The following is a 25,272-nucleotide window of genomic DNA, read 5'->3' on the forward strand; positions in this document are numbered from 1 at the left end:
CTGGTTAACCCTTGCATTAGTAAGTTAGATAGCATAGTGATGAAAGTGAGGCAGCTGGTTAACCCTTGCATTAGTAAGTTATATGGCAAAGGGATGAAAGTGAGGCAGCTGGTTAACCCTTGCATTAGTAAGTTAGATAACATAGGGGTGAAAGTGAGGCAGCTGGTTAACCCTTGCATTAATAAGTTATATGGCAAAGGGATGAAAGTGAGGCAGCTGGTTAACCCTTGCATTAGTAAGTTAGATAACATAGGGGTGAAAGTGAGGCAGCTGGTTAACCCTTGCATTAGTAAGTTAGATAACATAGGGGTGAAAGTGAGGCAGCTGGTTAACTCTTGCATTAGTAAGTTAGATAACATAGGGATGAAAGTGAGGCAGCTGGTTAACCCTTGCATTAGTAAGTTAGATAACATAGGGGTGAAAGAGAGGCAGCTGGTTAACCCTTGCATTAGTAAGTTAGATAACATAGGGGTGAAAGTGAGGCAGCTGGTTAACTCTTGCATTAGTAAGTTAGATATCATAGGGATGAAAGAGTGCAGATGGTGGTTAACCCTTGCATAAGCTAGATTGCATAGGGGTGAAAGGGTGAGGGTGGTGGTTAACCCTTGCATAAGTTAGATAATATAGGGGTGAGAGTGAGGATTTTGGTTAACCCTTGCATTAGTAAGTCTGAGAGCACAGGTACACGATCAAGTAGAACATTTTGTACACTATAATGTTATCTCCTTGCGAAGAATGTTACCTAATCAAGAGTGACGTTATTTATGCGTCAAAACTACTCTACTTCTACTAATACTTCTACTTCTGCTTTCCTCGTCTGTATTTCCTCCTGCTTACGACTTAAACTCTTTCAAGATGAGAGTATCGAGATATCTCTCCTCCCGAAATTGACGTCTCTTTTGGCCATTCTTCTAAACTTGTTAAAAAAGGGGCAGTGATTAGAGGGCTTTTCTCTCTCTCCCTTTGAGCTGCCTCCTTCACTGTGAAAAAATCATCATGAATAATTGTAACTGTCATGTGTAACTTCCCTACCACAGTCCCCCCTGAGGTGCAGGTCCGCCTGGCCCCCGCGCTGGACCCCCGCAACATCAAGGAGGGCGAGGACGTGTACTTTGAGTGCCACATCAAAGCCAACCCGCCCGAGAGCCGCGTCCAGTGGATGCACCAGGTGACACATTCTCTCTCTCTCTCTCGCTCTTATCATCATTATCATCATCATTCAGTCATCCGTTCCCACAAGTCAGTCAGCAGCGGAGGTGTGGGAGCGTTGTCAAATAGTTAATCATTCTGTGAGAACGTCAGCCACGGAGTCAATAGATTAGCCAACCAGTCAACCATCCACTCAACCAGGCAACCCAGCACTTGACAGATCAATCAAGCAGGCAGTCCGTCAGTCCGCAAGTCAGTCCGTCACAGCGGTGGTCGTCGTCATTGCAGGGTCGCCCGCTGTCCACGGTGCGGGAGCGCGGCGTGCTGGCTCAGGGGAGGAACTTGGTGCTGCAGGGTGTGAGTCGCCACGCTGCGGGGAGCTACCAGTGCACCGCCACCAACACCATCGCCACCGTCACCAGCGCCCCGGCAACCCTCGACATCATGTGTGAGTACAAGGAATGCCAGGGATGTTAGACCGCCTTAGGCGCTGATACTCCTCCTACACTTCCTTCTCCTCTCCTTTCTTTTGTTCTTAGGTGAATGTAGGCCGTATTCCAAGCCTTCCTTACTGGATGTCACTAACTACCAACTTTACAGTCAACAACAGCTTGTAAACTGTTTCCGTCTTCGTTAAATTCAAAGCTTTCCCTTACTAAGTAAGGGCAGGGTAAAGTTGGGGTCAGACGCCATAGCTGCGCGTGGCGGCGGTGCTCATCTCCGTCCTGCTGGCCCTTTGAGCCTGTGGTGAGAGTCACTCAACCCGACACAGGGCCAGTGCAACATCCGGGTTACTACAGTTTCCCAGGTAACCATTTATCGACCAGACCAGGATGAACGGCTGGGTGGGCTTCACGCTGACTGCCAAGGCCGTGATTCGAAGCCAGACCTGCAGATTCGTGGTTAGAGACACTAACCGCTGCACCGTGGAGGCAGTTACTAAGAAATATAAAACATATCAATCATTACCAACGCGAAAAATAAAGGCGGCTTCTAAACCGTTGGCCTTAGTTGCATTCCAAGCCTTCACGGACCACCAACTTCAAAATCAACAGCAGCATCTAGTGTTTTTCGCCTTCGTTAACTTCTAAGCATTCCCTTAGACATGTCACTTTTTACTAACTAAAAATCCAGAGCCAGTTTCTAAATGCCCTGAGCTGTCTCCCTTGCTGTAAGAAAAATCAATTAGTCAATCAATCAGTGGGGGCATACGCCTGGGGGCACGTCGCCTCGTCCACCCTACGACGCAAAACCCGGGGGTTCCTCCAGGCAAGTCTCCATGCAGGCCCCCTTCCCACCCTAAGTACGTCCTCGAAGAATCTATGGACTTGCCTAAGCTACGAGCTCAGTGGCCGCACCCTAAGCCTCCTCTACTTAGGGTTGTCTCTTACAGATATAACCCGATGAGCAGGGTCGGTTTCTGGGTAGCGCGCCACGTGCCCTGGTGGCGTTGACAAACTGTACAAGCAATATACTCGTATGTCGGATCAGTCTCACGGAGTAGTCGTCGGATTGACACAAAGTCATTCCAGCGATATCCCATGATTCTGCGTAGACACAAAGTAACAGACGCATCAATCAACCTCTCCAAGTCACTAGTTCAAGTCCATGTCTCACAGCCATAGAGTAAGACAGGGAGCACAAGGGACTTGAAGATCCGGATCTTTGTCCTTCTACACAGGTATCGACAACGCCATATACTCATGTTGAGGGAGTCCATAACACCGTAGGCCAGGCCAATCCATCGTAGGACCTCCTGGCGAGACTTACCGTTGTTGTGAACTACGCTACCAAGGTATGTGAAATTTTCCAAGATCTCAGTGTCCTCGCCACACGCATGAACAGACTGTACCGTTTCATCCAGCAAGCCTCCAAACACCTGTACCTTGGTCTTGGCCCAGGAGACCTGAAGTCCCAAGGGCTTCGCCTCCTCGTGAAGCGCCTCGAGAGCCGTCACCAAAACCTCCAGCGACTCCGCCAGGATTACTGAATCATCGCCAAAAACAAGGTCAGTAACCCTGGTATTGCCCATGGATGCTCAACAATGACTGGTCCACTGCTCTGCCTAATACCCAGTCCATACAAGTGTTAAAAAGCGATGGGGTAAGGACACAGCCCTGCCTCACTCCCGCGTTCAAGGGAAAAAAGCTGGACAGCACAATTCACAGCACTCCCATTCCCAGAATACAGGCCAGTCAGCATACCAGTGATCCTTACAGAAATCCCACGAAGTCGCAGGAGATCCCAGAGGGTTTCGGCGATGCAGTGAATCAATCTCCTTCGTGAGATCAACACAAGTTGCAAGCATCCCACTAGTACGCGAAGTGCCAGGATACGGTCAGTTGTCGACTTACCAGGCGTGAACCCAGACTGTTCAGGTGTCTGCTGCTTCAGCAGCTGGCTGCGTATCCGCATCAGCAATAGATGGGAAAGTATTTTGCCTGGCACACTGAGCAACGCAATACCAGGAATAATAATAAACTTTTCGCCTTTGTTGAATTATAATCACCTTACTACGAGGCAGTTGATATTAACAACCCAAAAACCAACGGCCGTTTCTAAATTGTTTTCGCCACGGTTATTTTCCACATCCCTCATTTCCAATTACTTTATTTGTGACCGCTTGCGTCACTATATTACCAATAGAGAAAATTAATATGCTGAATATAGCCACGAACTCGTAAAAGTGGATCATAGAGAGCTGGCCGGGACGGGGCTAAAAACTGATACTGTTGGAACTGATGTCAAGGGAACGGCCACGGAAGGGAGGGCTTGTGACACGGCCGTAAGTATTCCTTCTCCTCTTACTCTATCTTCTCTGTCTCTCCCTTCTCCCTCCTTCCTTTCCCTTCCTTTCTGGGCGGATCTGTATACTTCATGTTAAGGTTTACCCCCTGTTTAATTTATCTACTTCTCTCTCTCTCTCTCTCTCTCTCTCTCTCTCTCTCTCTCTCTCTCTCTCTCTCTCTCTCTCTCTCTCTCTCTCTCTCTCTCTCTCTCTCTCTCTCTCTCTCTCTCTCTCTCTCTCTCTCTCTGTTTAATTAGTAACAAGGCAGGCAGGTGGGCGGCCAGGCAGTAGTAGTCAGGTAGCCACAAGTCACGCCCTTTATGACACACACTGTGGGTCGTATTCTAAAACATTTCGGGGCCCAAGCACATGCACATTCCACAAGGCTTTCGTAGGAGTTTGAAGCATTGCCAGGGGTAGTTTTATGACCCTGTAGGTAGTTTGACCCTTCCCCTGCACCACGAAGCTCAAATAACACTCATAAGAACTCGACTGATCTACTTTTTGGCCTTTGAAAATGGTTGATGTAAGAGCCGAAAGCGTCGACCACAGTGTCCTTCCCGCGTAGCACACATCAGGAAGGTCTAAGGCAAGGTAAAGAGAATGGAAGGTAGGTTCACCAGGGGGGGGGGCGAGGTACCTAAATTTGTTTCTTCTGCGCATGACATCACGTGAAAGAAGGGCTGAGGGGTCCGGGCATAGAAGAGAGGTCAGTCTCTCGCGCACCAGACCTGAGCTCCTCAGTTACTCAATGGGAAACTTAGCTAAAGTGTATTTTCTTTCAATATGCCAACTTTTTGTATCGTGCGCGGTTGTCGATCAGTTTCTGTGAAAGGAAACAGTAATATACGGTTTCATCGGCTGCCAAGAGATCAAGAACTTAAAAAGAAATGGACGGAAATATGTAATATAAAAAATAATACTTATTCTCGAGCAAATTCTGTTGGCTTTGTGTGTAGTCGTCACATGCCGTAAAAGGAATAAACACTGGTATGAAATTAGATGTTGGTCGCAGACCTTAGTTCTCCATCACTGATCGTTGAATTGTGGTAGGCTGGTAGAGAGATGTTGGTTGAATGATTGTGTGGTGGTTAGACCCTGGTAGATTGTGGTAGACGGGTAAAAATCATGGTTGATAGAGAAAATAGTAACTAAAAAATAATAATAATAATAATAGACCAGGCTACCTGTCTTTCTATTTAACTTTAAATTTACACGTTTCTTTAGACGTCTGCGCTAATATTTGCCGTACCAATATGGCGGCCGGCGGCCACCATATACGCCAGTCAAGCGCACGGTATCTACCCTACCACAACTTTCTTTCACGTGACGTCACACCCTGCGTGGAGCGGCTGGTGTGAACCTGTTGGTGTTTAGTGAGTGTTCTGAGCGCTAATTGTTTCACGGATATAGAAAGGCAATATCCGTCAAGTTTATTTATTTGAACACGCATACAAAGGTCATTAAGACAAACACAACACATAGAAAAGGTGTTTGTGTGTGTATGCGTTTGTGAGGATGTAGTGTAGTATGAATGACACTGGAGTGTTGGTGTATATGTGGAACAATATGTATAAGTGGACAACAGGAGGACGTGGACCGACAGTCGAAGATAAACAAGTAACTAGAAAAGTAAACAATTAGGACGCACTTAGGACGCACAAGACACCGACGCGACACGACAGCAGGCTCAAATGGCACAGGAGACAGGACGAACGAGAACACTAACACGAAGAAACAAAAGTCTGTGCTGTAGCACTCAATTTTCATCGGAGTCACTGGTAAGTGCTTTGAGCGGGGACTTGCCCGCTACAAACCTATCTACACATCTCTTTACCTTGGTCTAAGGAAGATTGAGGGTCGGGGAGCGAACCTCTCTCATTACGACTTTCGGTACTTTTTCAGCTCCTATGCCCTGCGTCTGACCCTGGCAATCACAACGCCTTTTTCTTATCGTTTCTATTAGTATTATTGTTGTTCTTCATCTGTGTCTTGCTTTAGATTATAAGACTTGATACCTCGGACTGCTTCACTTACTTTCCTTTTTTCATTCTTCTTTAATTCCTCATCACCCTACGGCGAATATTACTACTATTACTACTACTACTACTACTACTACTACTACTACTGTGTTGCCTTCAATTCTGTTTTTAACATTTTACTAGAAGTGTGCTTCCTAGTTGTTAGGGTGACGCAACACAAATGTTAAATTATGAGGTTTATTCACATTATGTTGATATATAATGGTAGCGAGCTTATTGAAATTAAGTAACAATATTATTTACAATTCATCACTGTTGGTAATGGTAGCGAGCACACTGATATTAATTAACAATGCTATTGACAACTCATTATTCTGTTGGTAATGGTAGCGAGCTTTCACCGAGTTACTTTACAATACTGATTACAACTCATCATTCCAATCACCTTAAAGGGCTCACTCATCTCTTAGACTATTACAATTACATGAAGATGTGATACACTGGCCACAGCCTAAACACTAAACCGTTGTTAAATAACAGCTACCCTAATCAGGGTTCAATGATACATGATTATTACTGAAAATATTTCCTACCACCAATATGTGTTCACAAGGTTGATCATGGAAGCACGGTAGTCATGGGGGTTTAGGACACCAAGGAGGTGGTCATGAGTCCCCACAAGCATTGGATTAAACAAATGACACTAACAAGAAAAAGTATCCTTTTCTATTACTGAATTAATTATGGGATGAGATATTCGTGCTCCTAAAATACCAGAGGATGGGCATGGAAGCCCAACAAAGGGGTAACTTTACATTCTAACACAACAAGGGGGTAACCACACAGTCAGTAGGGAACCTGTTGGGAGGAGAGGCGAGGCTTGACTGACTTAACCGTTATAGGTATAATAATAACATTGTAACACTAAAGAATCACTGTCCGTTGGAATTAACTTCACATGTACCTGTTGCAAGGAGAGGCGAGGCTTGACTGAATATGCAGCTCTCGCGTTTTCCCCAACTCGACTCCTCCTCCCCCCATTTGGCGTGGCTGCCGGCTAACTAGCACCAAACGGTGGTTGTTGTTACAGATACTTGGCCTGTTCCGCTAACTCAGGAGTTCAGAGAAAGCTGTTCCTCTCTCCGACGTGACTTAGGTGAAAAATTCCTCCTCGTTGTTCCCCGTAAAAGAAAACCTAACTTAACCATCCTCGGCACCTTCACTATGAGTCAGACCCACGCGATGCTGACCCGTCACTGGTTCGTCTGTCTGTCTGAATGTCTGCCCGGCGGCACCATCACATAATTCACAAGCACACATCGGTTATTACAGGTTATCGATTTTCCTAGTTTTCCCCGCATTACACTACTACTACTACTACTACTACTACTACTACTAAGCAGAACGCTTAACCTCAGACCTTACTATCATTTCCGATTGGGGTAAAAGGAACCTTGTGTCCTTCAGTGCCTCAAAAACCCAATTTCTCCACCTATCAACTCGACACAATCTTCCAAACACCTATCCCCTATTCTTCGACAACACTCAGCTGTCACCTTCAACACTAAACATCCTCGGTCTATCCTTAACTCAAAATCTTAACTGGAAACTTCACATCTCTTCTCTCACTAAATCAGCTTCCTCGAGGTTGGGCGTTCTGTATCGTCTCCGCCAGTTCTTCTCCCCCTAGCAGTTGGTGTCCATATACAGGGGCATTGTCCGCCCTCATATGGAGTGTGCATCTTACGTTTGGGGTAGCTCCACTCACACAGCTCTCTTCGACAGAGTGGAGTTTAAGGCTCTTCGTCTCATTAGTTCTCATTCTCTTACTGATAGTCTTTTACCCCTTAATTTCCGCCGCCATGTTGCCTCTTTTTCTATCTTCTATTGATATTTTCACGCTGACTGTTCTTCTGAACTTGCTAACTGCATGCCTCCCCCCCTCCCGCGGCCCCGCTGCACACGACTTTCTACTCATGCTCATCCCTATACTGTCCAAACCCCTTATGCAAGAGTTAACCAGCATCTTCACTCTTTCATCCCTCACGCTGGTAAACTCTGGAACAATCTTCCCTCTCCAGTATTTCCTCCTGCCTACGACTTGAACTCTTTCAAGAGAAGGGTATCTGGACACCTCTCCTCCCGAAATTGACCTCTCTTTCGGCCACCTCATTGAATTCTTTTTGAGAGCAGCGAGTAGCGGGGGTTTTTTTTTTTATTGTTTACTTTTTGTGCCCTTGAGCTGTCTCCTTTGTTGTAAAAAAAAAAAAACTACTACTACTACTACTACTATTACTACTACTACGACTACTACTACTACTACCCCTACCACTACTAACCCTACCACTCCTACTACTACAAATTTATTTTTCCCCTCCTCCTCCTTCCCCTCTTCCTCTTCCTCTTCTTCCTCTTCCTCCTATTCCTCTTCCTCCTCCTCCTCCTTTTGCTGATAATATCCACCCATGTTGCAGAAAGATTTTTTTTAAATATTTCATCTTTCCTCCTCCTCCTCCTCGTCCTCCTTCTCCTCCTCCTCGTCCTCCTTCTCCTCCTCCTCCTCCTCCTCCTCCTCCTCCTCCTCCTCCTCCTCCTCCTCCTTCTTCTTCTCCTCCTCCTCCTCCTCCTCCTCCTCTGCCATTATTACGAACAATGATGTGTCACCCGGGCGTAATTTTTCAAGAAACTTTTCCTCCTCCTCTCCTCGCTTTCCCTTTTTTTTCCTTCCTATCTCTCCTTCTTTCTTCTCCTCCTCCTCCTCCTCCTCCTCCTTTGCCGTCATCGCTTTCACACATACTCAGTCTTTAATAAAAAAAAAACAAATGATAAAAATGATAAATAATAGTAACTAGTAATATAGAATTTTAATAACGATAAAAATAATGAGAAGAAGAAGAAAAAAAAAAAAGAAGAAGAAGAAAGAAAAAATAATTAAAAAACAAAACGAAAAAGAAGAAGAGAATAACAAAGATAACAACAGTAACAACACAGCAATGCAAGGCCCACAACACTAACCTTCCCTATAACACGTGGCTCGCCGCCGCCTCCTCCTCCTCCTCCTCCTCCTCCTCCTCCTCCTCCTCCTCTTCAGCCTCAGCACAGCACAGTAACACTCACCCTGTAAAGAAAGACACACAGTTAACATCAGAAAGCGACCAGTGGCAATCCATCTCCTCTCGGCACGTGACCAAAGCATCTAACACTCTGATCCCATTGTAAGACTCTCCACAACACTATTATAGACCCCTCCATGGCCTCGCTCAACTCTCCTTCCTTATAAACCAAAAACTTTTATATTCGTCACATGATCAGACCTTTCAACTTTGACTTCCTGATCCCTTTGTAATACTCTCCACAACAATATTATAGACCCTTCCAAAGCCTCGTTCAACTCTCCTTCCTTATTCACCCAAAACTACAATAGGCACCAAATCTCTATTAGCCACATGAATAGACCTTTCAACGTTGACTTCCTGATCCCTTTGTAATACGCTCCACAACAGTGGTCCTCTCCAAAGCCTCGTTCAACTCTCCTTCCTTATGCACCCAATCTTTTATAATAGGTCACAAATCTCTATTCGTCACATGATCAGAGCTTTCAACGTTGACTTCTTGATCCCTTTGTAATACGCTCCACTACACTAGACCTCTCCAAAGCCTTGTTCAACCCTCAAAGAAACTCAAAGAAAGAACAAACAACAGCAGACCTGCTGGTCCTTACGAGGCTGTTTGTGACAAGCTACACTAACTATCTAATCATAGGTGGAAGATGAAGGACAGCAAAGGCGAAGGCTCCTCCCCACCCCCCATCCCTCCAGCCAAAGCTGGCAGGAAAGGAAAAACAACCATGCAGCATGGTAAAAATGCATGGAAATTATGTAGGATAAAAGAGGACAAAGACTTCCTCCTTCCTATTAAACCCAAAACTATAATTGGCCCAAAACTCTCCTCGGTCAAACCTTCTAACTTCCTTCGTTTCTTTCTTGCATTCATTCTTTTATCTTGTTTTTTTCTTGTTTTTAGTTTTCTTTTCCTTTTTTTGTCGCTAAGGAAGATGAGAAGAGAGAAGACAGGGAATAAAAGAAAGAAAAAGGAGGGAAAGAAAAATGGGAGGAAGGAAGCAGGAAAGACAGATTGGAGAGAAGAAAAAGAGAAAGACGGAGGAGACAGATTTACATAGATTTACATAGAAAATCAGACCACACAGACCACATTGTCCAGACTTGGTGGTCTGTCCTTAAACCTAAGTGATTTTACATTAATCAGAAGACTCCAAAACGTTGCATTTCTACTCTAGTTGATATTAAGTTGAAGGAAGTGACGGTCGAGCTTGTTTTTAAAGGAGTCAATCGTGTTACACTGGACCATTGATGGTGGGAGCTTATTCCATTCTCGCACTACAACGTTGGTGAAGAAAAATTTGGTGCAGTCTGAATTTACTTGTCTACATCTGAGTTTTACCCCATTGTTCCTCGTGCGCAAAGTGTCATCGATCATAAACAATGTTGATCTGTCTACATTAGTGAAACCATTAAGTATTTTAAAACATTCGATCAGTTTTCCTCGGAGGCGACGTTTCTCAAGAGAGAACATGTTAAGGGTAGAAAGCCTTTCTTCGTAGGATTTGTTGCGCAAGGAAGGGATCATTTTCGTTGCCCGACGCTGAACACCTTCTAATTTAGCAATATCCTTTGCATGGTGGGGAGACCAAAACTGTACCGCATATTCCAAAGTGGGGTCTGACTAAACTGTTGTAGAGCGGGAGTATTACATCTTTATTCTTAAATAAAAAGTTTCTTTTAATGAAGCCCAACATTGTTCGCTTTATTTGCTGCATCGATGCATTGCTGTGAGAATTTGAGGTTTGACGCGATTTTGACCCCCAAGTCCGTGACGCATTGAACGCTTTTGAGTTTAACGCCGCGCATTTCGTAATCGAGCTTCTTATTCCTCGTTCCAACTTGAAGGACCTGGCACTTGTCTACGTTAAAGGGCATCTCCCATCTATCCGACCAAGCTGAAATTTTGTGCAAATCCTCTTGGAGGCTTTGCCTGTCTTCGTCAGTGAGAACCGAGTTACCAATCTTTGTGTCGTCTGCAAATTTACTAATGCGGTTATTGAGTCCAACATCCACGTCGTTGATGTAAATAATGAAGAGCACTGGGCCAAGAACCGAGCCCTGAGGGACGCCACTAGTGACCGGCGCCCACTCTGAGTTAAATCCGTCAATCACTACTCTTTGTTGTCTGTTGCTCAACCAATTCGCGATCCATTGGTTTACTTGACCGTCAATACCTATTTGCTTTAATTTGTAAAGTAATTTATGATGCGGGACTTTATCAAACGCTTTCTGGAAATCAAGATAGACTACGTCCAGTGATTTGGTTACGTCATAAACAGTGAAGAGGTCGTTACAAAAGGTTAATAGATTTGATAGGCAGGATCTTTTGTTTCGGAAGCCATGTTGTGAGTCCCCAATTAATGAGTGGCTTTCAAGGTAACTCACAATTTTGTCTCTAATTATCCCCTCAAGTAGCTCACCTACAACCGAAGTTAGACTAATGGGCCTGTAATTACCTGGTACTTTTTTGTCTCCTTTCTTAAAAATCGGTGTCACGTTAGCCTTTTTCCAATCTGAAGGGACGATGCCTTGTCGCAGGGACATATTGAATACGGTTGTGAGGGAGGAGAGTATTTCGCTCTTTGTTTCTTTCAGCAGAGTTGGATATACTTTATCAGGTCCACGACTTTTATTTGTTTTAAGTGATTTGAGGGCTTTAAGGACTTCATCGGGTTTTATTTCAAAGTTAGACAATGCATGCTCGGGATTTACATTAGTACTGGTGTTGATGGTGGTGGTGGGAGGACTGTTATTATTAAACACCGAGGAAAAGTAATTATTTAATAGGTTTGCAACGTGTTGGCTGTCAGTCACTAGTGCACCGTCGCTGTTTGTTAAAGGTCCAATTCCACTTCTGATCGCCTTTCTGTTGTTTATGTAACTGAAGAAGGATTTCGGATTATTTTTACAGTTGGCTGCAATATTTTCTTCATATCTACGCTTTGCCTGACGCATTAATCTGTTTACTCGTCGCCTGGCATCATTGTAAAGTCTAATGTTTTCGGGCGTGCTTTGCTCTTTCTTTAACCTGTAAGACAATTTTCTCTCCTTGACTGAGTGTTTAATTTCGCTATTAAACCAAGGTGGACTTTTATTAGTGTTAATTCGCTTCTCGCACAAGGGGACAAATGTGTCCTGCTGAGTGAGTAAGTGATTTTTAAAGTTTAGCCAGGCGTCCTCTACATTGCCGTCATCTGATAGTTGCATATCTATTAGTTTTCGTCGGATTTCTACGAAGTTGGCTCTTTTGAAATTGGGCACCTTTACTTTATTTTCAGTCACCGATGTTTGAGCTCTAATGTCAACGCGCACTAGTTTATGATCGCAGGAACCGAGGTGTTCTCCTACCGTGACATTACTGACTAGGTTATCTTGGGTCGCTATAACAAGGTCAAGTATGTTATTTTGTCGAGTTGGTTCAGAAACCATTTGGCTTAGATAATTTTCCTCTAGAAATTCAATCATTCTATGGGACTCACCTTCTGTACCCGACAGTGTCGCCCAGTCGATATGGGGGAGGTTAAAGTCTCCTAGTATCAGTGAGTCGCTGTTATTAAGTGACTGCCTTAACCCTATACGTTCCGACCCGGGCCACAATTGCCCCCCCCTGAGGATTTTTGTCAAAACGATCATTTTTTTTTTTATTACCAAGTTTAAAAGAAAAACAGACCTACTGATAAACGTAGAAAATACCGTAGATTAAGATGCGATATCAAAAATAACCATAGGAGCCTCCGTTATCTTGCTAAACACGAATATTTAGAAACACCGACGCGAATCATTTTGAAGCACGGCGATACGCTGTGAAAAAAACCCAACGTTCAAACGCCTCCGGATGACGATATTATTACTGTTATAAGTATTATATACCTGTATTGTATAGTGCTATACTGCATGTTCTGCATCTTTTATGTTAACAAAGCTTTAGCTGATACACTAAACAGACCAACAAACAAGCTGGCTGTAATAAACATAATAAAAACGTACACAGCCCGCTGTGTACGAGAGTTATTCAACGGCAGTTGGCGACACGAGCTTGTGATTGATGATTGATTGATAGTTTATTATTGCAAGTAACCAACAATAGACAAGAGAGGAACATGCCATCCCTCTTGATACATATTGATGTGCGTGCATTCGTATGTGTGTGTGTGTGTTTACGGTGTGTGTGTGTGTGTGTGTGTGTGTTTACGGTGTGTGTGTGTGTGTGTGTGTGTGTGTGTGTGTTTTTGTGTTGCCATGCGCGTCTCTGTGGCCCGGCGAGGGGTTGCTATGCTCGTTTTCTATGACGAATTATGGCACATACAATACTTATTTTGACACTACCATAAGGTGATAACTGTGTCTCGTACATATGTTAATTTCTTGTACTTTGGCCAGACAATTCCTGCGCTAACCTTGCAACTCCCTTACGGATGGAGGCTTGAAAAAAACAAACAAAGATACTAGTCCCGCAACGCAAAAGTGATCCAACCCCTGATGGTAGTGATGATGGTTGTGGTGATGGAGGCAGGAAAAATCAGCACAAAATAGACTTCTGCGTTGAAGATAAGTGTGTCAGACAGAGAGAGAGAGAGAGAGAGAGAGAGAGAGAGAGAGAGAGAGAGAGAGAGAGAGAGAGAGAGAGAGAGAGAGAGAGAGAGAGAGAGAGAGAGAGAGAGAGAGAGAGAGAGAGAGAGAGAGAGAGAGAGAGAGAGAGAGAGAGATAGAGAGAGAGAGAGAGAGAGAGAGAGAGAGAGAGAGAGAGAGAGAGAGAGAGAGAGAGAGAGAGAGAGAGAGAGAGAGAGAGAGAGAGAGAGAGAGAGAGAGGCCAGTCATAGGCTATTTGACCGTTTGAACCTAGCTCCCCTCTCTTCCATCTTTCATAGTATTTTTTTCTCATTTCGCTAAATTTCGCGTTCCTATTCGTCTTGATTTCCTAAAATAATCTCTCTCTCTCTCTCTCTCTCTCTCTCTCTCTATGTATATATATATATATATATATATATATATATATATATATATATATATATATATATATATATATATATATATATATATATATATATATATATATATATATATATATATATATATATATATATATATATATATATATATATATATATATATATATATATATATATATATATATATATATATATATATATATATATATATATATATATATATATATAGTTGTAAACCGTTCATCATCACCATCACCATCCCATCATCATCACCACCATCATCATCACCACCCTCATCACCATCATCATCACCATCATCATCACCACCATAATCATCACCACCATCACCATCATCATCACCATCATCATCACCACCATCATCATCACCACCATCATCACCACCATCATCATCATCATCACCATCATCACCATCATCACCATCATCATCACCACCATCATCATCATCACCACCATCACCATCATCACCATCACCACCATCATCATCACCACCATCACCATCACCACCACCATCATCACCACCATCATCATCATCAACACCATCATCACCAACATCATCACCATCATCATCACCACCAGCATCATCATCACCAACAGCAGCATCAGCACCATCACCACCACCTTCATCCCCACCACCATCATCATCACCATAATCATCACCATCACCATCATCACCATCATCATCACCATCATCATCACCACCATCATCATCACCACCATCATCATCACCACCATCATCATCATCATCACCATCATCACCATCATCATCATCACCACCATCATCATCACCACCATCATCATCACCACCATCATCATCACCATCATCATCACCACCATCACCATCATCACCATCATCACCACCATCATCATCACCACCATCACCATCACCACCATCATCATCACCATCATCATCACCACCATCATCACCACCATCATCACCACCATCATCACCACCATCATCATCACCACCATCATCATCACCACCATCATCATCACCACCATCATCACCATCATCATCACCACCATCATCATCACCACCACCATCACCATCATCACCATCACCACCATCATCATCACCACCATCACCATCACCACCACCATCATCACCACCATAATCATCACCACCATCACCATCATCACCATCATCATCACCATCATCATCACCACCATCATCATCACCACCATCATCACCACCATCATCATCATCATCACCATCATCACCATCATCATCACCATCATCATCACCACCATCATCATCATCACCACCATCACCATCATCACCATCACCACCACCATCATCACCACCACCATCATCACCACCACCATCATCACCACCATCATCATCACCACCATCATCACCATCATCATCACCACCATCATCATCACCACCATCATCACCATCATCACCACCATCATCATCACCACCATCACCATCATCACCAAAAAGGAGGAAGAAGAGGATGAAGAAGAGGAAGAGGAAGAAGAGGAGGAAATAGAGGAAGAGGAGGGAGAGGAGGAAGAAGAAGAGGAAGGAGAGGAAGATGCAGAAGAGGAGGAAAAAGAGGAAGAAGAAAAGGAAGAGGAAGAAGAAGAGGTAGGGGAGGAAAAGGAGGAAGAAGCTAGAAGAGGAAGAAGAGGACGAGAAGCTAGGAAGAGGTGGAAAAGTATAGAAGAAGAGGAGGAAGAAGAGGAAGAAGAGGAGGAAAAGAGGGAAGGGGACAATAAGGAGGAAGAAGAGGAAGAAGGAAGAAGAGGAAGACTAGGAAGAGTAGGAAGAAGAGGAAGAAAAGGAGGAAGAGGATGAAGAAGAGGAAGAGGAAGAAGAGGAGGAAATAGAGGAAGAGGTGGGAGAGGAGGAAGAAGAGAAAGAGGAAGAGGAGGAGTAAGAAGAAGAGCAAAATCAAGAAAAAGGAAGAAGAAGATGAGAAGGAAGAAGAAAAGGAAGAGTGAGAGGAAGAATGAGGAAGAAGAGTAGGACGAGAAGCTAGGAAGAGGAGGAAAAGTAGGAAGCAGAGGAAGAGGAAAAGGAAAAAGAAGAAGAGGAAGAGGAGGGGAAAAGAGGGAAGAGGGAAAGGAGAAAGAAGGAAGAGGAGGAAGAAGGAGGAAGAGGAGGAAGTAAAGGAGGAAGAGCAGGAAGAAGAGTAAGAGGAAGAAGAGGAGGAAATAGAGGAAGAAGAGGAGGAGGAGGAACAGGAAGGAGGAAGATGAAGAAGAAGAGGAAGAAGGAAGGGAAGAGGAAGAAGAGGAAGAGGCAGAAGAAAGGAAGAGGAAGAAAAGAGGCGAGAAGCTGGCGAGAAAAGGAAAAGGAGGAAGAGGAGGAAGAAGAGGAAGAGGAAGAATAAAGGAGAAAGAAGAGGAAGAAAGAAAAGGAGAAAGAAGAGGAGGAAGAAAAGAAGGAAGAAGAGGAAGAAGAAGAAGAAAAGAAGGAAGAATAGGAAGAGGAGGAAGAAGAAGAAAAGAAGGAAGAATAGGAGGAAGAGGGAGAAAAGGATTTTATTTCTTGAGAGTTTCTTTTCACTCATTATTCACTATTGCTTTACACCATTGATTAGGTTCCAGTACTTAGTGTTCACGAGCGTTATTGTTGTTCAGAAAAATCAATACGATGCTGGCTATACGAGGGCGAAAAATCTCAAGGGGTCGGAACGTATAGGGTTAAGACGCTGTACATTTCAAGATCGGCATCGAGTGATTGCCCCGGAGGCCTGTAAGTGACAGATATATTTAAATTGACTTTTGCTGTGTTTACTCGCACGCACAAATGTTCAACGTTACTGTTTCTTGGTGTTTTGTCAGTGGGTTGCAAGTAGCTTTTGACAAAAAGGGCGACGCCACCCCCTCTACGGTTTACACGATCATTGTTGAAGAATCTGTAGCCATCTATGTTGTATTCGGAACTTAAATCAATATTAGTGGTGTCGATAAATGTTTCGGTTATAGCAATTACGTCAAAGTTTTCTGTCAGAGCAAGACATCGCAGTTCATCAAATTTGTTTCTTAGACTACGCGCATTGAAACTAAGGACTCTTAGGTTATCTTGAAGCTTGGTAATAGAGGTGGTGGTACTGGAGGGTTCAATGTTACGAGTCTGTTGCGGTGTATGGTGTCTATTTACACGGGCGGGATGGAAGGACGTGGCTGAGAGTCGTTTTTTGTTGTTCTGGCGTTACGTACAGCGTTGTTGAGGAGCCTTCCGAATCTGGCTGCCCCGATGGGGGACAGGTGTATGCCGTCCCTTTGGAAAAGTTTACTCTGGCCGTAGAAATGGTTCCAGGCGTTAAAGAACTCGACGTCAAGCTCTCCGCAGAGTCTGTAGGCGGTTGTTGAGGCTGAAGGCCTTACTGTAGAAGTCGCCCTCATCCCATGTCCGTGGTAGAATTCCTGAAATCAAAATATTAGGGGATTTAGACTTATACTGCTGGATGAGCCTACGGTACTTGTCCAGCAGTTCCTCAGACCGGGTCGTGGTGACGTCGTTTGTACCTGTGTGGAGAACAAAGAGTGAGTCATTAGAGGCCACAGCGGAGACCTCGTCCAGGGCAGCTGTGATGTCAACACCAGCTCCAGGATAACAGTAGTTACGCCTACGACGATGACGACGAGAGAGAGAGAGGAAGGAAAAGAGAGAGAGAGAGAGAGAGAGAGAGACAGATGGAGAGGAGAGATAGGAAAAGGCTGAAAGGAGAGAATGATGGAGAGACGAGGAGGAAGAGAAGGAAAGAAGGAGTTATTCGTGTTGTTATTCTTCTTCTTATTGTTATTAGTTGTAGCAGTATGATGATGGTGATGATGGGTAGGAGGAGGAGGAGGAGGAGGAGGAGGAGAAGGAGAAGAAGGCGGAGCAGGAAGAGGTAAAACGATGCACCCTCTCCTCCCGCTCCTTCCTCCTCCTCCTTTTCTTATGTTGTTATGTTCCTTCTCCTCTTATGTTCTTATGTTATTATTGTGTGTCTTCCCCCTGTGTTTCCCTTTCCTCCCTCTCCTCTCCTCCCTCTCCCACCCTCTTCCACTCCTGTCTCCTCTTCCCTCTATGTCTATATCTATCTATCCATCTTTGTCTCGCTGCTAAGTTTTCATGGACTTACGAGCCTGCTGTAAACACAAATTGTTGCGTGTGGCAAAGAAAGTTCTAGTGTGGCGGTGACAAGAGAAAAGCAAGAGAGGAGGGAAGAGTTCGCCGGCTGTAAGCCTGGAGTCGTCAGGAGCGTCTTGCCCGGCGGGGGCGGACCCGTCACGCGAGAGATCACTTCTGTTCTCAACCTCTCAGCCACCTTACTGCCTCCCTTCCTCCGCCAGCGCCGTCTGCAGCACCTCCTGCAGCTCAGCCAGGCCGGGGCGGGCGTAGGGGTTGCGGCTGCGGGCACGTTCCAGCCAGGCATGGACAGGGGCCAGCGAGGGGCTGTTCTTCGCCATGGCCAGCACCTCCTGCATGAGGAAGGCCAGCCCGTAGGCGTCACTGGCCTCGCCGCACCGCCCCGTGTTCAGCAGCAGCTCCGGAGCCACCCACGGGAACCAGTCCGGATCCGGGATCGGTCCGTAGTAGGTGCTGGAGCCTACGGGGAGCGCCACGCCCACGTCGATCACGGTGACTTCGGGGGCGCCGCGCCCCTCCTGCTCCCGAGCACACACGTTGCAGGGCTTGACGTCGTTGTGGGCAAAGCCCGCCTCGCCCATGGCCTGCAGTGTGCGGGTCGTCTGCTGGAACACGCTTAGGGCGGTGGCGGCGGGGCGGCGGGTCTTGGTGCCGAAGTACTCGAAGAGGTTCTCCCCGGCGAAGAGGGTCACCAGCTGGTTGGCTTGCACGCACGCCCCGACCAGCCGCTGCAGGCCGGGCACGCGGCGCAGCGCCCACAGCACGGCGGACTCCTGCTCCAGGGCGCCGAGGTCCTCCCTGTGGAAGGACTTCAGCACCACATCGAGCCCCGTGAGTGGGTCGATGACCTTCACGCACGTCCCGAACCCGCCCATGCCGATAAAGCTCCCCTCGCTGCTGCACAGCGCCGCCACCTCGCAGCGGGTCAGCAAGGGCACGCCCATAGCCTTCAGGCTCTGCCACGCCCGCCTCTCCTCTTCGGTGAGCTGCAGGCAGCGGCGGCAGCACTGCAGCCGCTGCTCGGAGCGCGAGGCCTTCCGCTTCTTGGCGGGGCCGGAGGACGCGTCGGATGCTTTCCCTGCGTCCTGCTTGCCAGGACTCGGGTCCCGGCTGGAACTGGCCCCCATTTTACGCTTCTTGCCACCGGACTCCGTGGCGTGCGACCCGCGGAGTCTCTTGCTGGTGGTGGTGGTGTTGGAGGGCTCCGCGGCGGCATCGTCCCAGCCGCGGAGTCTCTTCCTGGTGGTGGTGGTGTTGGTGGTGTTGTTGGAGGGCACCGCGGCGGCATCGTCCCAGCCGCGGAGTCTCTTGCTGGTGGTGGTGGTGTTGGTGGTGTTGTTGGAGGGCACCGCGGCGGCATCGTCCCAGCCGCGGAGTCTCTTCCTGGTGGTGGTGGTGTTGGTGGTGTTGTTGGAGGGCACCGCGGCGGCATCGTCCCAGCCGCGGAGTCTCTTGCTGGTGCTGGTGGTGGTGGTGTTGGCGTCGGTGCCGCTGGAGGGCTCCGCCGCGTCGCAGAGTTTTCGTTTCTGTTGTCGCGTCAAAACCATTGAGTTTATGTTTTGAGTTCTCAATTTTTAGAAATGAAAAGTAAAACATGAAGGAGGACCCGAGAAGGCTGTTTAGGGGAACGGAGAAAGTGACCAAGGAGAGTTAGTAATGGGTAAAGGCTCCTCCTCCTCCTCCTCCTACTCCTCCTCCTACTCCTCCTCCTCCTCCTCCTCCTCCTCCTCCTCCCCCTCCCTACCCCTACCAACACCTCCCCTCTGCATATTACCCATTTCTTTATATTGGTCCTGTCCCTCTCCGGTTATGACACTACTACTACTACTACTACTACTACTGCTGCCACTACTATTACTACTGCTGCTACTACTACTGGGTCTGGATGCGAGAGGGATTTAGGGGTCTTAGTGAGCTCTGATCTCCGTCCAAGCGCACAATGCATTCAAGCTAGAAATCGAGCCAACAGGGTACTGGGTTTCATTTCAAGGAGCGTAAGCAACAGAAGCGCCGAAGTCTTCCTCAAACTATATTTAGCACTAGTTAGACCTCATCTTGACTATGCGGTTCAGTTCTGGTCACTTTACTACAGAATGGATATCAAAATGTTAGAATCGGTCCAGAGGAGGAAGACTAAGATGATTCAAGGTTTACGAAACTTGCCATACGAGGAAAGACTCAAACAGTTAAACTTGCATTCTCTAGAAAGGCGAAGGGTGCGTGGAGACATGATCGAGATTTATAAATGGATGAAGGGCTTTAATAAGGGAGATATTCATAAGGTTCTGTTGGTAAGAGAACCGGGTAGGACACGAAGTAATGGGTTTAAACTGAATAAATTCAGATTCAACAGGGACATAGGCAAAAATGGGTTTACTAACATAGTGGTGGATGAGTGGAACGGACTCACCAGTCATGTGGTGAGTGCCAATATAATTGTCACATTCAAAAACAGATTAGTAAATTCATGGACATTGATATCAGGTGGGGTTAGATTCACAGGAGCTAAGGTTCAAAGGAACTGCCTTGTACAGGCCTACCGACTTCTTGCAGACTCCTACGTACTCATGTTCTTATGTTAATTCTTTCCCCTTCACTATTATAGAGCTCTGCAAAGCCTCGATGAACCCTCCTCCTCATAATTCCAAACCTTTTATAATAAATCCCAAATCTCTATTCGCCACATGTATAGACCTTTCTACTTTGACTTTCTGATCCCTTTGTAATACGCTCCACTACATTGGTCCTCTCCAAAGCCTCGTTCAACCCTCCTTCCTTATACACCCAAAACTGTTATAATAGGCACCAAATCTCTATTCGTCACATGTATAGACCTTTCAACTTTGACTTCCTGATCCCTTTGTAATACGCTCCACTACACTAGACCTCTCCAAAGCCGCATTCAACTCTCCTTCCTCTTAAACCCAAAACTATAATAGGCCCAAATCTACATCGTCACGTAACCAAACCATCCCAGCTTCCTGATCCCTTTGTTATAATCTCCACTACACGACTCTCCTAAGCCTCGTTCAACCTTCCTTCCTTCTACACCCAAAACTTTTCTAATAAGCCCCAAATCTCCATTCGTCACACGTCCAAACCATCCCAGTGTTATTTTTTATCTTCTATCTTTATCTTTTAATAAGAGTACTGTTGATAGGGTTCTGGTGGTAAGGGAGCCAGGTAGGACGTGGTTATGAGTCAATGTTGGACAAATCATCATCAAGGTCACTGACAAGAATTGGTTTACTAATAGAGTGGTGGATGAGTGGAACAGGCTTGGCAATCATGTGGTGAGTGCCAATACGGTAGATGCTTTAAAAATGTTAGGTAAGGTTATGAATAGTGAGGATATGTGTGGGACTAGGTTTGCAGGAGCTGCCTTGTACCCCGCCTCTTACAGACTCCTTTTGTTCTTATGTTCTCTCTCTCTCTCTCTCTCTCTCTCTCTCTCTCTCTCTCTCTCTCTCTCTCTCTCTCTCTCTCTCTCTCTCTCTCTCTCTCTCTCTCTCTCTCTCTCTCTCTCTCTCTCTCTCTCTCTCTCTCTCTCTCTCTCTCTCTCTTCCTTCTCTTCCCTCCTTCCTTCCTTCCTTCCTTCTTTCTTTTCCCTTTTCTCCCTCCTTTCCTTCCCTTCCTTTCTCCCCTAAATAACAACGCTTTAGGTAAACCCTGACTGATCCCTTCCTCACTACAAACCCTCGACTTCCTCTTCTCCTCAACGCTGTAAGCTAACGCCCTATTGTCCCTCTCTCTGTAACGCCTTCCTTTCCACACGTTTCCTCTCTCAACATATATTTAACCATCATCATTACAAACTCTCGACTTCCTTTTGTAGATTCCTAATGTTCTTATCCCTCTGTAACGCCTTCCTTACCACACGTTCCCTCTCTCGGCCACTACACATCCCTCCTTCATTACAAACTCTCGACTTCCTTTTGTCCTCAACCCTGTAAGCTAACGTTCCTTTGTCCCTCTCTCTGTAACACCTTCCTTACTTCACGTTCCCTATTTGAACACTTCTTCATCTCTCCTTCATTATAATTTTACAAACCCTTGACTTCCTCTCGTCCTCCTCCCCGTAAGCTAACGCCCCTTTGTTCCTCTCTCCACACAGTCGCCCCGGAGTGCCGCCAGCCCCGAAATGTCACCGTGTCCGTCACCGCCAAGGACGAGGTGACGCTGGACTGTGCCGTGGAGTCCAACCCAGAGGAGGTGAGAGAGAGAGAAAGGGGGAGGGGGGTGAGAGACAGACAGACAGACAGAGACAGACAGACAGACACACACACACACACACACACACACACACACACACACACACACACACACCATCAACCCCCCTAACCATCCCCACCAACCCAACCCCCTCAACCCCCAGCCCACCCCTACCACCACCACTAACACGACCCCCCTCCCCCCTTCCCCCTCCCAGGTCAGCTTTACGTGGCAGGTGAACAGCAGTCGCGGGGTTAAGGAGCTCCCCGCCTCTACCTTCACGTCTCAGGCTCGCTCCAGCAGGCTTGTGTACCGGCCCCAGGAGCACAGCCACGCCCACGAGCCGCGCGGCGTGGTGTTCTGCCTAGCCACCAACAAGATAGGCATGCAGAAGGTGCCCTGTGTCTTCGCCATCACGCCTGCAGGTGGGTGGGTGAGTGTACGTATGTGGGGGGTAGGGAAGGCAGGGAGAGAAGGAGGAGGTGGCGTGTGTGGTAGGGGAAGGGCCAGGGGGTAGAAGGGGGCGTGTGGGGTAGAAGGGAGAGGTGTGGGGGGGTATCTGTGTGGGGGGAAGGAAGGCAGGGAGAGAAGGAGGAGGTGGCGTGTGTGTTAGGGGAAGGGCCCGGGGTTAGAAGGGGGCGTGTGGGGTAGAAGGGAGAGGTGTGGGGGGGTATATGTGTGGGGGGAAGGAAGGCAGGGAGAGGAGGAGGAGGTGGCGTGTGTGGTAGGGGAAGGGCCAGGGGGGAGAAGGGGGCGTGTGGGGTAGAGGGGAGAGGTATGGGGGGGTATGTGTGTGTTGGGGAAGGAAGGCAGGGAGGAGGAGGAGGTGGCGTGTGTGGTGGGGAAGGGCCAGGGGAGAAGGGGCGTGTGGGGTGAGGGGGTATATGTGTGTTGGGGAAGGAAGGAATGCAGGGAGAGGAGGAGATGGCGTGTGGTGGGAGGGGGAAGGGGGAGGAGGAATAGGAGGAGAAGGGGGCGTGGAAGGTGTGTGTGTGTGTGTGTGTGTGTGTGTGTGTGTGTGTGTGTGTGGACCGTCTTTCCTCGTGCATCACCACCATCATCACCATCATCACCATCACCATCACCACCACCACCACCTACATCACCACCACCACCATTATCAGCACTCTCCTCAAGATCAATTTGGGCCATTAATAAATCTCCGTCTTCACCACCACACTCCATCACAATAAACGTCAACACCAACTACTTCTTCATCCTCCACTACCAAACCACCACCACCACCACCACCATAACCACCAATGACTTCTTACAACAACAACAACAACAACAACAACAACAACATCACTAACACCAACCCAACCACGAACGCAAAAACTTGAAAAAAAAACGTACCTAGACTCGGGTTAAAGAAATTACTTAGTACTCGAGAATTCATCCAGCCGTTTCGAGTACAAGTAGAGTGAACACAGGCGTTAGAGGGGGCAGAAAACACCACCACCAACACCAAAACCAACACCATCACCAACACCAACACCAACACCAACACCACAACCACCATCTCTCCTAACCCCACCATTTAACATTCACACAACATTTCTCCAACATTTAAATATTTCCGCCTCTCTAGTTTCGTATTCTTGACAGTGTCCTTCTCCCAACCACTCTCCCTTCTCCCTCGCCTCCGCCAAACTGACACTCACTCTCTCCCAAGGCTCTCCCGAAGCTCTAACTCACATCTCCCATCTGTCTCTCTTCCAGCATCATCTCCCTTCAGTCTCTCTCCCAGCATCATCTCCCTTCAGTCTCTCTCCCAGCATCATCTCCCTTCAGTCTCTCTCCCAGCATCATCTCCCTTCAGTCTCTCTTTCAGCATCATCTCCCAGCATCATCTCCCTTCAGTCTCTCTCCCAGCATCATCTCCCAGCATCATCCCCCTTCAGTCTCTCTCCCAGCATCATCTCTCTTCAGTCTCTCTCCCAGCATCATCTCCCTTCAGTCTCTCTCCCAGCATCATCTCCCAGCATCATCTCCCTTCAGTCTCTCTCCCAGCATCATCTCCCTTCAGTCTCTCTTTCAGCATCATCTCCCAGCATCATCTCCCTTCAGTCTCTCTCCCAGCATCATCTCCCAGCATCATCCCCCTTCAGTCTCTCACAGCATCATCTCTATTCAGTCTCTCTCCCAGCATCATCTCCCTTCAGTCTCTCTCCCAGCATCATCTCCCAACATCATATCCCTTCAGTCTCTCTCCCAGCATCATCTCCCAACATCATATCCCTTCAGTCTCTCTCCCAGCATCATCTCCCTTCAGTCTCTCTCCTAGCATCATCTCCCAGCATCATCTCCCTTCAGTCTCTCGCCCAGCATCATCTCCCTTCAGTCTCTCGCCCAGCATCATCTCCTTTCAGTCTCTCTCCCAGCATCATCTCCCTTCAGTCTCTCGCCCAGCATCCTCTCCTTTCAGTCTCTCCCAGCATCATCTCCTTTCAGTCTCCAGCTTCAGTCTCTCTCCCAGCATCATCTCCCTTCAGTCTCTCGCCCAGCATCATCTCCCTTCAGTCTCTCTCCCAGCATCATCTCCCTTCAGTCTCTCGCCCAGCATCATCTCCCTTCAGTCTCTCTCCCAGCATCATCTCCCTTCAGTCTCTCGACCAGCAACATCTCACTTCAGTCTCTCGCCCAGCATCATCTCCTTCAGTCTCTCTCCCAGCATCATCTCCCTTCAGTCTGTCCCAGCATCATCTCCCTTCAGTCTCTCTCCCAGCATCATCTCCCTTCAGTCTCTCTCTGAGCATCATCTCCCTTCAGTCTCTCTCCCAGCATCATCTCCTTCAGTCTCTCCCAGCATCATCTCCCTTCAGTCTCTCGCCCAGCATCATCTCCCTTCAGTCTCTCGCCCAGCATCATCTCCCTTCAGTCTCTCTCCCAGCATCATCTCCTTCAGTCTCTCTCCAGCATCATCTCCTTCAGTCTCTCTCCCAGCATCATCTCCTTC

The 25,272-nt window shown here is 46.9% G+C and overlaps 1 protein-coding gene across 1 annotated transcript in view; it reads left to right on the forward strand.

The window, feature by feature from the left end:
* LOC126982756 (protein turtle homolog B-like) overlaps positions 1–25,272 on the forward strand; it is an 83,970-nt gene that overhangs the window by 43,929 nt on the left and 14,769 nt on the right. The window contains exons 7-10 of the mRNA XM_050835088.1: positions 1,038–1,168; positions 1,438–1,597; positions 22,216–22,313; positions 22,531–22,738. Coding sequence (XP_050691045.1) covers positions 1,038–1,168; positions 1,438–1,597; positions 22,216–22,313; positions 22,531–22,738 — 597 coding nt within the window. The remainder of the gene's footprint in view (positions 1–1,037; positions 1,169–1,437; positions 1,598–22,215; positions 22,314–22,530; positions 22,739–25,272) is intronic.

Source organism: Eriocheir sinensis, chromosome 5 (assembly GCF_024679095.1).
Source record: "Eriocheir sinensis breed Jianghai 21 chromosome 5, ASM2467909v1, whole genome shotgun sequence".
NCBI lineage: Eukaryota > Metazoa > Arthropoda > Malacostraca > Decapoda > Varunidae > Eriocheir > Eriocheir sinensis.